General features: G+C 34.6%; 1 protein-coding gene across 2 annotated transcripts; it reads right to left on the bottom strand.

Moving 5' to 3' along the window:
- Positions 1-5522: 5522 nt before the first annotated feature.
- Positions 5523-10490, bottom strand: LOC110904384 (short-chain dehydrogenase TIC 32 B, chloroplastic). Of its 2 annotated transcripts, none has more exons than XM_022150240.2 (8): positions 10059-10490; positions 7604-7835; positions 7273-7352; positions 7018-7171; positions 6848-6926; positions 6698-6782; positions 6055-6101; positions 5523-5912 (listed from the first exon to the last, which is right to left on the bottom strand). In XM_022150240.2, the coding sequence occupies exons 1-8, from the start codon at positions 10174-10176 to the stop codon at positions 5739-5741; spliced, it is 969 nt and encodes a 322-aa protein (XP_022005932.1). In that variant the 5' UTR covers positions 10177-10490; the 3' UTR covers positions 5523-5738. The 2 variants fall into 2 exon arrangements, with proteins under 2 accessions (XP_022005932.1, XP_022005933.1); XM_022150241.2 differs by having other exon boundaries at positions 5589-5934.
- Between the last annotated feature and the right edge of the window lie 4030 nt (positions 10491-14520).

Raw genomic sequence — 14520 nt, 5'->3', positions numbered from 1 at the left:
GAGGAGATTATCTTGAAATCCATTGATAAAAAACCATTTGATTCTTTAACAAATCGACACTGTTTAAACAATATAAACCCTAATTTCAGATATGGAAATTGAACTTAGAATAAAAATCTGAAGAAGAAGAAGAAAAACTACAGAGAAGAAGAGTCTAACCTTGATCTAGAATGTTAGATCCATTGTCTTCGTATAGATTAATTGTCAAAGTAGATTGAAAAGGAAGGGTTTAATAAGAATGGAAAGTCTGGTGAATTGATTGATGGTGAAACGTATCAAGCACTCTTTGATAAAACAGAGCGATGTAATGAGATAAAGAAGAATAGAGGTTTGGCGCCCAGAGTGAATTCTCTTGATTAAGAGGGTGTCCACATCATCAAAATGATTGGCTAAGAATAGCCCATGTGGCCTAAGAGAATTCATTTAGTATAATAGATAGATAATAATAGTTATATAGTTTAGGCTTATTCGGCTTTTATAAAAAAGATACGCGTTTCTTTACTAATCCTAGATTCACAATTAATAAAAAGAAAGAAGACATATGTTAATATAAACATATATTTATTTAAATTGACCTAACATAAAATATAGATATTTTCAACATATACAAAAAGAAGATGGGCGGTAATAGTGGTGGCCAATTATTGGCTGAATTGGGCGGTCAAGGTAATAGTGTTAGGCAGCTGTCTGACACTCATCTATTGGCACAACAAATTTACACTTTTACCTCACTTTAAAATTATGATTTTGCCATCAGTTTAAAAATATGTTCTTGCCTCCACATAAAAATAAATTTACGTTTTTACTCCCAGCTAAATATTAAAATTTTTCCCTCGGTTCAAAATTACGATTTTGCCCCGTTTAAATTTACACTTTTGCAATTAATTTTTTCCCTTAAAATTACGATCTTGCCATCAGTTCAAAGTTATGTTTTTACCCCCACTTAAAAATAAATTAACGCTTTTACTCCCAGCTAAAAATTTCAATTCTGTCATCGGATCAAAATTAGGATTTTGCCCCGTTTAAATTTACAGATTTGCCCTTAGGTTTTTTCTCACAACTACGTTACGATTTTGCCCTCAACTTAAATTTATATTTTCTCTATCGTTTTTGTTTATTTTCCTGGTTAAATTACAATTTTGCCCCAATGTAAAATTACAGTCATGCCGTCAGCTGCCTGGCACTCCCCCATTGGTTCATTTAATTTACAATTTATCCCTGAAATAAAATTATGATTTTGCCCTCAGTTAAAAGTTACGTTTTTCTCATCGTTGTAGTTTTTTTAGCAAAACTATAAAAGTTTTTTGTTTTCATTGGTTAACTCCATTTAATTTTTTCCCGTGTCAAGGAGCTGCCTAACACTCGCTCATTAGTCCTGAAAAATTACAGTTTTGCCCTGAGCCGAAAATTACGATCTTATCATCGTTTTAGTTTTTTTCCTAGCAAAATTATAGTAGTGTTTTTTTAATTGATTGAGAATTATTCGGTCATCGCCCCGCAACGCAGGCGGGGCAACTACTAGTTTAAATACATGGAAGATAAAACATATAAAAAGACTAAAATATGTTATTGTCCGGTCTGGTTTTATGTGGTTGGTTTTCAGTATAAACCAGGGGCGGACTTAATGTATACCGAGCCGTAGCACGGGCTACAGCTTAACTTTTTATCGGTAGTATAATTTTTTTTTTCGATTTTTATACCAATGATACCTCTGAACAACTATGAGGACTCCCCTAAAAAAAGTTTGTAAGCCCAAATGAATTGAAAATAATAACCCCAATTGCCCAATATTTTAGCTAAATCAACTGAAGATTGTAAATAATAAGCACAATTACCCAATATGTTAGCCCATAATAATAAAATAAGCCCTGAAGTTTTAATGCACGGCAAGGATACCAAACGTCGATCATCTTTCTCAATTCTCATCATCAAACGTCTGCTGAATTCATGTTCTTAGACACGACTTCTACAACTCTTAAACAAGTCATTGATGATTTATTAGTAAGCAACCAGTTGAGCATAAAGCAAGTAAGTAATAAATTCTTTACATTATTATAATAATCATTATTTTTTTATGTTATAATTTATTTTTGTTTTAGGTGAGAGGCCAAGGTTATGATGGTGCAAGCAACATGCGGGGACAAGTTAATGGGTTAAAAGCGTTGATTTTGAAAGATAACATGTCAGCACATTACATCCATTGTTTTGCTCATCAACTTCAGTTGGTTATTGTCGTTGTTGCAAAAAAAAAAAAAAAAACATACCGGTGTCAAAACTTTCTATGAATTCCTTTCTATGGTTGTCACTACGGTTTCAACTTCCTGTAAACGAAAGGATATGTTAAGGGAGGAAAAAAGGCGAGAGCGAAAAAAGAAATACTTGAAGATGAAATTAAAACGGGTAAAAGATTAAACCATTGAAAGATGTTTTTCGAAATTGAAGTTTGTCAAGACCGATTTACGCAATCGAATGGGCTTGGAATTTTTGAACAATGCTATGGTTTGTGCGGTCGAAAAGGATTTTTTACGTTAAGCAAAAGACGAGATGTGATGGAACGATTTCAAGCTATGAAAAAAAAAAGAAGAAGACTAATCTATTAGGTATTTGTTTAACTTTATTTATTTATTGTCGTTTTTTTTAATATTATACGATTGAACGGTGAATTTTTTTTTGGGATACCCCTGAGTTAATGTTCTAGTTCCGCCACTGATATAAACCGTAAACCAAATCGTTCGATACGGTTTGAAAATTTTGAAACCGACCGATCAAAAGTTAAAGAAAAAAACCGACCGCAAAACCAAAGCGATGACGGTTTGAACGGTTTTACGGTTTGAAACCGAACTGTGATCAACCTTTAATGTTACATGAGACAACTTTTGTGTAGATAATTTTTTATTTATTTTGCAATGCACATATACTAGTATTCACCTTTATCTTATTTTTTAAATACGAGTTTGTTTCAAGACATTTTTCACTAACTTAGTTTATAACTTTTTTTTGTTTGCAGTGTGTATTTTGGGAGGTAGGGGGCTTCATATCTAAATTTCTAAGTTGTTGTAGAAATAGGCTTGGTGATACTGACAATGGAGTATCAATCATTTTACCGTTTTACTTCTCATCTGGTTGGTTTTTCCATGGTTCCGGACCGAGAACCGACCCAAACCCGAAATTCATAATAAATAAGAACTGATGACTAACCGTGTGCAATATTTCGGGTATTTTTGGGTCGACCCGAAATATGTTCACCCCTAGTCAATAACTTTGTATCCTCACGTATGAAGTTGGAAAAGTTTCACACACGAGGATATGACACCTATCAAGGGTTCAGACTTTGTTTTGGATGTTTGTGACGGTGTAAACGGGGTGGAGCATGGTGGGTTTGTTGCTGGAAGAATCAGGTTTGGCGTCAGACATGGTGATGAACGGCTGTGGGGTTGTTGTTGTCTGCTTGTCAGTAGACATGGCTGCTGTGTTGACTTTGTTCTTTATTTATTTTTGTTTCTTTCATCTTCTAATATTTCCGTGTTTTATGTGTGAGGTCCTTTGGGCTCTTCATCTGGGCTTATAGCCGTTAGAGGGAAGGTGGGCTGCTGACAATTGGGCTCCCGTGTTTCTCGATGGCTGCTTAGGGTTTGTCCCCTTATAAAAAGATGGAAGGTTCTAAGAGCTGGGCACACGAGCTCTTCATTTCTCTCGTTTTCATCCTTTTGATCGCTGTTCTTGTTCCCTATCCTCACACGTACATTTGTGAGCCTAGGGTTTGCTCTCATCTTGTATTGATCATCCTGTTGGTGATCTCTTGTTTTGATTATCAATCTGTGATGACTGGTTCATCCGCTCTTTGTATCTGTTACTAAGATTTCATAATAAAAACTGTTTTGTTCTTTTAATCTTTGAGTTCTGACATTTGGGTAGTCCTTCTGGGAACTATCTGCTATGTAGGCGTCACGTCACATGGGGTGGAGGACCATCCCCTTGGGGACTACCCAAGGGTGGGGAGGATGGACCATCCCTTATTTTTTATATATAAAAGTAGCATGTTCTAGGCCCACTTTTCAAACAAAGCAGCTCGTCTCCAACGTCTGTTCTGGGTCGTTTGTGACGCGACGAGAGGGAGGGGGCCGGTGGGGACGATCCCCACACCCCTTAGTCTGAGAGTTTAGACTGCAAGATTGTGGTGCTCATGATGTCGTGGTCTTGGGTATGTTTTTCCTAATCTGTTTTGAGGTCTATAGCTCAATTATTGGTTAAGAAAACATGATGTTGGATTCGAGTTAGAATTAGAAAAATATGTTACAAAATTCAATTAAATGAGAGAAAAACAGAAGAGAGTGAAAGTTTAGGAAAATCAATACAAAAACAATAACTATTGGTACCAAGTAATTCTCGCAAACGTTACATCTATCCATAAGGACCCTCGACACTAATAACAACCATCAAACAAACAAGCAGACCTAAAAATATAGAAATAGAGTGCTACCAAATAACAAAAGAAGCGTTATAGAGGTAACATAGTGAGATAGAAACAAAATTATAAAATCATAAATCCACGTATAGACAAGTAGCAGAAAGACAATCACATGCAAAGTTCACCTAAAATTTAAGGAAATCTATTCCCCTATAACAAAGCTCAGACACAAATGTATATCCTCTGATAGCCATTAACCTTACTATGTTCTTATAGAGGTGCAACTCTAGCAAATTCTGCCTAACTCGTTCATCCCAAGTCATTTTTAGGTCGGGCTCTATTCCTCACATTCACAATGAATGGTTACATAGCTCGAACCGGCGTTGTCATCTGCAAGTCCAAACCATATTGATCTCCCCTCATATATAAAACAAAAAAAAATACACATATATAATTCGTATTCAAATGCTCAATTGTATAATCACAAATTAATTTATTTTGTAAACTGAAATCTAAGTTTGAATTGGTAGCAAACCTAGTTAAAAAGGTGAAATTCTTATATATTGGTAATCCAAGTTCCTTAAAATCTATTTTGTTTAATATTTCTTACAATATTGGTTGAATGTTGAACACTCTGTCCCGTAGGATTTAAAAAATAAAAAATAAAAAATAAAAAAACAAGATTGGTAAGCACCACAAATTATCTAGTCTTTTGACAATTGACCCGCCATTGAACGCACATGATATGGGGTTCGTGTTTAAATGTTCCTGGGATAGATTTCTCAATCATGTGGTGGACTCGCTTTCAAATTTATAGTATTTGGTGGGTACCAAGGTAATAATTGAATAAGACATAAAACTTTCTACAAAGAACGAGATCGTATTCTTTGTAAAACGTAGTGGTAAATTTCTATGTTAAACAGACCAAACGAATTACTTTATATAGCCGTCAGGGGTTTTACGAGCTAGTCGGTTTCTCCTACAACAGCTTGGCGCCATCCTTAGCGTCAAACTAACAATGGACAGTTTTTATTCCATCTGAGGTATGAATATATACCTGGGCTATGATTCTATGAAGAGGCATGCCACTGAAAGATATTTGATGACACGAAAATCACCACACACAACATTGAACACACATATCTAATACAAGTGTAATTTACATATGAACCCTTAAAAATTAACACTAAAGAAAGATGGCGACCGTTAGTATTAAAATTGTAAAGGGAAATGACTCGCATTTCATTTAAGACACGTGAAAAAAAAAACATATATAGTTGACCTTAACTTATTTAAGTAAAACATAAGAAACTAGAAATATCGATTATATTTAGGAACGTTGAAGAGATTTGACCAGGTTGTTACTGTAGTCCCAAAGCTTCTTCGCCAATTTAAGATCAGTTGCGAAGTTGCTCGTTGGGTATTCATTGCAGTCCACAAAGTATTTTGCAGTCACCCCTTTTAGGCCCGGGTGTAGTGCTGCATAGCAACTTGTAGCTGCACCCTACACGCAATAAAAGAAAACACTGTTGGGGTCAACAAACCCTACGAGTTTAGTTATTATGAATATGACTCTTGTTGATGATATAATAATTTAAAAACTGAAAGATTTTGGTAAATTTGATATTTGCACTTAATAAGTGTACCTGTGGTACATTTTTCCACAGGATATATGTGAACAGCTTCAAAATCCCTGTCAAAAATCAAAAACAAAAGTTCAAGTTTTTTACCTTTTTTCTAAGACTATGATTTGTACGTAGGGGGTGTTTAAAACCGAATATCCGAATTAAATTTTTCGAAAACCTGGTTTCACTATTTGTATCCGAATCCGTATCTGAAATTTCGGATATCTGAATATCCAATTATTTATTTTATTTTTAGTTTTTGATTTTTTTATTTATACTAAACCGATATCCGAAATATCCTTTCCGAAAATTTTTAAAATCGTTATCCGAATCCGAAAAATTCGGATATCCGAAATTTCAGATAGTTTAGATTCGGATATCAAATAATAATTCGGATCGGATTTTCGGACTCGAATAGTTTTGAACACCCCTATTTGTACGTATCAAATTTTCATTTCGAACAACTTTGCCCTATAATCACATACAAAATTTGCACGTTTACCTAAGGATTGACTAAACCTACATCACCTAATTTTCTCATCATACTTCTTTTGAAAATCAAAAGGATTTTTTTGTCTTTTAGTGTGAAAAGTGTTAATATTAGTAATTTGTCAAATTGAAAGAGACGAGAGTACGCCAAGTGAATCAACACGCAAACGCTTACTCATAAGCAGGAATGAATATCTCATAAGATCTGTCATAATCAACCCTGGGTGTACCGAGTTAACCGTAATATTTGCCCCTTCTTCCTGCATTTCAGTTTTACCACATAGTTGAAAAAAATAATTTGACAGATCAAAAACGAACTTAATACCTTTAGTCGCCGAGAGAGCTCATTTGCATGCAATATGTTGGCTAACTTGGACTGCCCATATGCCTTTTTGTCCGAATAGCTGATTTACGAAAATATTAGGATTAAACAAAGCTTTTTTTACCTGAGCATGTATACAACATTAAAGAGTAAGTAAGTATCAATGAGTTTACCTATCTTTATCATTGATTTTATCAAATCTGATCCCTTCTTCATAGGTGTAGAGATGAGCCACAGATGACAAATTTACAATTCTACCCTCGATTCCGCTAGTTGCAGCCGTTTCTTTCATCTTATCAAGTAGTAGGTTTGTCAAGTAAAAGTGTCCTGAGAACATTCATTTCCATATTTAATATCGTACCCGAAAGAGACAATTCAAGGAAAACTTATAATACAAAAAAAGAAAAAATGCTACATTAATGACCAACCTAGATGATTGGTTGCAAATTGCATCTCTATCCCATCTTCTGATAGTCGGTAGGGGCAGAACATAATACCAGCATTGTTTCTGAAAGTTTAAGGAATTTCTCAGTCGAGTTCAAGTCAGAGGCGGATCTAGCCAAAAAATTCACGGGTGTCTTAGTTTTTTTTTATTTTTTTTATCAGGGGTATCATTTGTATAAAACTGATTTTTTTTATGATACGGAAAAAGTACAGAAACGGCCCTTGTTCAAGGTTTAAACTTTTTTTATGAACAATGTGTCAAATATGATAATCTGGATTTTTTAATGGCAAGATTTTTGGGGAGAGAGGACTTACATCAAGATATTGAGTGGAAGATTAAGATCTTTAAAGCTATCAGCAAAGGCTTTAACTGACTTGAGAGACGAAAGATCGAGCTCAAGAACATCAATCTTGGCCTTCTTATGGTTTTCGAGAATGACTTGTTTGGCTTGATTTGCAGCCTTGGTGTTCCTTGCAGCTATGATCACATGAGCTCCTCTCATTGCTAATACTCGTGTTGTCTCTAACCCAATTCCGCTTGCTCCTCCTGCGATCCAAATTTATATTCTTATTTTTCTCTCCAAATCATTAGGTTGCATTATCCGATCCAGATTTGCAAAATAAACTTGTTTACATAAAGAACAAATCAACGATCGTCATCGTAAATTTGTAAAATGAAGATCAACAATTTGATACTTTAAATCTAGATGTTTTTTTACATCCAAATAGTACTTTTACATTTTGACCTTTGTATGATAGATTTCACTATTTAATTAACCTTTGTATGATAGATCTTACTATTTAATTTTACAAATGTTATTCAGCTTTTAAAAGTAACGTTCATTTATTGAATTTAAACTAAATGTTTATATATATATATGATAGATCTCACTATTTAATTAACCTCTGTATGACAGATCTTACTGTTTAGTTAACCTTTGTATGATAGATCTTACACTATTCAATGCTATAAATAATAAATGTTTTGCAACTTTTAAAAGTAACGTTTATTTATTGAATTTAAACTAATTATTTATCTGATGCCCTGGAATATTCATGCTTGTATTTAAAAAAAAAAAACATACGCAAAATATATAAATGATAATGTCACATCGGTTCTCATTTGTTTGATAATGATTTAGAACAGAGCGATATGAGTCGTTCGAATTATTAATAAAAAATAAATAAATTTAAAACTAGTCTCTTTAAATAAATAAATGACACATAATAAATCGAAAATAAGAACTAGATGTCTTGTAGCAAGGTGTTTGTCCTTCACATAATTAGTGTGAATTCTCCTTAAAACTTTAATGTTAGGTGATATTTAGGTGTAGTAAATTGTTGTTAAAAAAATAAATTTATTGTAACATATAGGTAAAGAGAAAAAGCTTATTATTAAATTAAGAAGTGTATGTCACAACTAAAAATTTACGAGTTCAAATCCTGCAAATGCAGATTGTGATGTATTAATCCTAGAAAATCTAGAATTTGTAGTTAAAAAAATAAAATAAGTCGTGTGGAGCTGACGAATATATTATTGACAATTAATTTTAGTGACAAAGTAACTAAAAAACTAAAATAAAACCAACTACTTTTAAACTTTTTTAAGTTATGTAACCGTCATTTTGACTCTTTTTATCCCTATCATTCCAGATCAGCCAAATCATTTGAGCCATCTACAACAAAAGGCTTGTCACCTACCTTTCTGGGTTCAAGTCCGATAATAAACACATAACATGGATCTTGATTTAGAAGTAGAACTAGAGGAGGAAGATAAAGCTACACCGGTAGTTTGCCCATTAAATGCATGTTGTGTCTTCTAGAAAAATAACAATTCATCGGATCACGTGTATGTCATTTTTTTTCCATTTTTAAACATATTTCCAAAAGGTAGTGGTAGGTCATTCATGGTTATTCGCTGATTCCATTATTTTCTTACTAGATCCGACTATTCTCTTCTATCACACCAGATCAGAATCAGGTGTGCTCCATATTCAGTGATTTCTTCATCAAAATATACTATAATCTTACCATTTCTCATCCGTGTGAAATTATGCATACAAAACGACTAATATTACTAGTTACATATATAATTAATAATTAACTCATATTCCCCCATCATCATGAAATACACATATCTCACATATGTCGGGGAATTTTCAGAAAATTGGATGATTAGAAAGGCGTGTAATCACTCTCAGATCAAATTATTTTGGTGGTTATCGGATACAACGCTGATTTTCAAGAATTGAACAAGGGTATGTTCTGTCTGTGAATTGTCTGAACCTGAGAAATTGTGACAAAAAACAAGTGTATACGAATTTTGGGGTTAGGGAAGATTAACTGCCCTCTCAGTTTTAAGACAAAACTGCCAATTAAAACCGCCATTGTTTTAATAGTTCGAAAATGGGACAATTTCCAAAAAATTAAATTTTCTGATGCAGTTTTATTAAAACAATTTCCCGCCAGGGGCTGTCGCCCCATGGACCCTGCTCGCAGGAGCGTTGCCCCCGGGGCGTAGAGTACGGGCGGTACACTTCGAATTATAATAACTCAAACAAGCGTGCACTCCCGCACCTCCTAACTTGCTTGATGTGTATTATTATTCGCTTTGATCACCAAGTCAATCCCGATTACACTAAAATATCTAACAACATAGATGTTATTGTTTTGTTATTAAGTGTTTTCATCTGTGTAAACATGCTATAATATATCTGAAGAATACATTACATTACATTACATACATATGTGTGTGTTTATGTGTGTTTACCTGTGATGATAATAGTGAGATTAGAAGCATCAATGGAATGAGTAACTTGTTCAGCAGTGGAAGCTGATCCAAACCCGCTGGTGCCCGGCCATCCTGATATCAACGACAATATGCCCATTCTGAACTCAGATTTGAGCTTCTATACGTGTATGAGGAAGAAGAGCTTAAATGGATGAATCTGAGAAATTAATATCACCTCTCACATGTTTAAATATACCAAAAAAAAATGAGAGAGAAAGTTGGAGAGGGAGCAATAGAGATGAGGATGTATTTGATAGAGTGGGTGTACAATGCGTGAAATTAAAGCGGTGAATTTATTACAAATCAGTTTATTAATTCTACACTCTTCCTCTCTTGAGATAAACAATTACATATTCGAATTTAAACACGAAAGGCAATTTGGTCCGGCGGTCGTGGGTTAGAGTCTTATTTGGAGCAATTTCCTTTGGGTTGAGCCAAGGGGGTTTTTCTAACTGTGGGTGAGTTGGGTCACCACGTTATGTTCTTCGGGTGAAAGGGTGATCTCAGACGTCCCTTGTTGTTCACAAAATAATTAAATAAATATTGAATCTAAACTAGAGGTGAAAACATAATTTTTTAATAAGTTTTGGTTAGCGGATGACACTGTGTCTCCCGGGTCCTTGTTGTTTAAAAAAATCGAATTTAAACTAGAGATAATAACATGTTTTTTTTACTAAGTTTTGGTTAGCAGATGACATTGTGGCCTACTAATATTGATGATTGTTACTCCCAAACGTATTATGGGTTCAAATTATACAAGTTAAGGTTGATCAGGTGTGTACGGTTCGGTTCAGTTATTAGCATTGTCCGTAACCGTAACCGTAACCAAAGTCGTCGGTTAATCGGTTCGGTTAATTCGTTTAATTTGTCGGTTTTCGGTTCGGTTCGGTTAATTTTCGGTTAATAACGAATTCAAACAAGGGCTAATTTTTTTGCTTAGAAATACATGTAATGGGGGTATAAATACATGAAATAGATGTATAAATACATGAAATGGATGTAAAATGAAGGTATAAATGTATGAATAGATGTTTAAATACATAAAATGGAGGTATAAATAAATGAACTAAATGTATAAGTAAATGAAATGACGGCATAAATAAATGAAATAGGGGTATTATTACATGAAATGAAAGTATAAAACATGAAATACATGAAATAGAGGTATAAAAGCTAGAAATATATAAAAATATAAATGATTTGTTTCGGTTCGGTTAATTTCGGTTAACCGATGGTAAAAAAAATATCTGTTAACCGACTTTCGGTTAATTCGGTTTCGGTTAAGTTCGGTTAACGGTTCGGTTATTGCACACCCCTAGATCAGGTGGTATTTAGGAGTAAAAGAATTGTCGTTTAAAATGGTTTTAACTACTCAATGGTGGATCTAGAAAAAAAGCTGAGTGGTAGCGCGGGCTATAATGTTATCGTTCCGAAATAGCCGATACATAAAACAAAGAAGAAAAAATGCACTATAAATGTATTTCACCAAGAAAGTTGAAGGGTAGTAGAGGCTACCCCTCAACCTATGCATAGCTCCGCCCATAACTACTCCAGCTTTAGAAAACGAAAAATTAAACTGGTTGGGTTTGTTGGATATACATTCTACTGTTACAACCTAAAGCTTTAGTAATAATGGTTTGTGTTTGGTTTCCGCATATATTTCTTGCTACATAACTTCACTATCCATTCGCAAAACCTGTGCAAATATTCACGTGCAGTTCTTTCAGACATCCTTAAATACTCGTCCAAAGAATCGGGTGTCGTCCCGTATGCCAGTTGACGAATGGCCGACGTACATTTCTGTAAAGTGGTGAATCTGCTACGGCCCCTAGCGTTGTATCGTAGTGTGAAAATGGATCAGACTGCGCCAAGTCGTCTGCGATAAGTAAGAACAGTCGACGACTCGGAACCGACGTCTAAACATCGCGTCCGTGTACACAGGTTCGTCGGCAAATAATCGGCCACTAAATTATCATGGCCGGCTATATATTAACAACGAAAAAAAATTAATTCATTATTAATACTGAAAAAATTAATACATTATTAAATTTAAATAAAGATGCACTAAAAAAATAAAATACCTTTTAGGTCTCGGTTTAAGGCGGTGGCCCTAGTTTGCGGTTGTGACGACGTTTCTGCCTCTTCGTCCTCCTTCATGATCATCTGCGTTGTGTGCATAATGAAGTTTGCAAAAAATAATTCGCCCTCACCCAAAGATGACGAACACCACGATGAAGATGAAGAAGACATGACTAAATTTTTATAAAGTATGATGGTGTATAAAAATGAGAGAGACTGGAAAGATTTTGGGTTAAAAATGGGAGAATAAAGGTGTATATTTATAAAGTAAGATTAAAAAAATAATAACGGCTAGCTCCTTCAAACGGTCAAAAATTTTGTCATTTAGTGCCTGTCCTCACCGTCTGGGGTGGGACGATTACGACGACGCTGGTGAACTCGGGATCGTGTTGAGGCTAGGCGACGGGCCAGGACGGGTTAAGCCGAGCCCCTCACCGAGTGGCCTTAGATTGTATTAATAATTGTAGAAATATAATTAATGATGGTTCATTTATATAGCACATGTAACATTTACACGTTATTGTGACACCATACATAATAAATGAACCGTTTTCAAAGGTAATACATCCGGAGAAAAAAAGCCAATGATGTAGCCTAGTGGTTGCAATGGAGGTGGGAAGGTTTACTACCTTGTGGGTTCCTGCTTGGGAGTGCTCAGGTTCGAATCCCACTTCAACCGAGCTTTGTTCATGTATAGCCCTGATCGAGATGCTGTTAAAAAAAAAAATACATCCGAAAAAAACATTGTTGAGCCGACAAAATATATCTCTATCTGACGATTTCCAAAAGTGTTTACCTTTTGTAAAAAAAATGAATGTCAGCAATTACAATTACACCAAGATTAACATGTAGAATTTTTTAACGGTCAAAACAAACATAATTTTATTTATACCATTCAGACTAACAATGCGTTCGCCCACACCAAAGTTACATACATTACACCAGGAGATAGCCACATTAACTGCATTTTCTCGACATTGAGACCCGAGCAATTTTTGATCCACAAATACCCAAGTTGTTTGAGATTTGACGTTGATTTCCCAATGTTTGTCAAGGGTGGATTCGTTAGTTGAAAATGGCATAAACCGAGGGATTAGCAACAACATTTGACACTACTACGTCTTTCCTCATATTTGCGCATACATAAATAAACAAAGGAACTAGCTCAAACATAGTTACATAAATGTTTGATCTTTAAAAACAATTTGATTTTCAATCCATACAAATTTCAGTAAGCAGATCAAATTATGTCCAATTCCAAGTTCGAATCCTAAAGAATTTTGGGTGCCCTATAAGTGTAGGGTCCCAAGCAACATCTTTTTTTAAACTCAAAAGTCGGTCTTTGATTTATATGGTTGTCCTGGTCGATTCTAACCGTTCGATTAATTTATAACCAAGGGGCACGAAACCAAGTTAAAAAATGGTTCATTTAGCATTGTCGTATTTCACATTTAAATTCTGCCTCTTTTTATATCATGACCATCATGATCATTATACTAATAAATTAAGTATAAAGTAAAATTATAAGTCACGATACATTAAAATAAATCCATAGGGGGCGACTATACTCGCCTCTTGCTTTCTGATCCCACACCATCGTCGAAGGTCGTTCAAGTTTGAATCAAACGACTATTTGGGATATTTTTGTAAGATTAAATATATTTTATGTTATATTTAATCTAGTAGCCATTATAATCATTTACATTATATGGATCGAAATATATAACAATCCTATTAAATAATTAGTTGGTAATTGTTGATGGGCCTAATTACCCTTATTAACTAATTAGGGTTTCCTCTTCGGTGCATATATAAGGAGACTTATGTAGAGGTTCTAAGGTTAGACACATAACCTAATTAGTTCATAACATCAATCGATCTCTTTCTCCCAACCGATCTCCCTTGTCGGTTTTTCTCATCACCATCATTAGATTGCACCCTAAGGAAAAACCAGATCAATCTGACAATCATGTCAAGCGCTGTTGCTGCGTCTCCATCTGGATTCTATGTTGGCCTGTGCTGATGCAATCAAAGGTATGTTTTCATGTTTTCCATTATGTCTAAACAGAACTGATCAACATGTGGTATCAGAGCATATGTTGATTAGTCGGTTATGTTTTTGTATCCGTAAATCTGGAATAAAACTGGAAAACAGAATTGAAAACCATAATAAAAAAACCGTTTTCTGTCATCCGAAATCACCATCTCGGATGCATCACAGATGAGTTTTTCAAATAATTGCATCCGAAATTCCATTCCGGATCATCTCGGATCTGATTTCATCATCTCGAATGCATTTCGGATGAAAATTCATAAAGAAATTTTTCTGTTCCGAAATCATGTCCATTATTACTGTTCCGAA

The sequence above is a fragment of the Helianthus annuus genome, chromosome 14 (genome assembly GCF_002127325.2).
Source record: "Helianthus annuus cultivar XRQ/B chromosome 14, HanXRQr2.0-SUNRISE, whole genome shotgun sequence".
NCBI lineage: Eukaryota > Viridiplantae > Streptophyta > Magnoliopsida > Asterales > Asteraceae > Helianthus > Helianthus annuus.
Note: the sequence above shows the minus strand (reverse complement) of the source record. Positions and strands in the feature narration are given on the sequence as shown.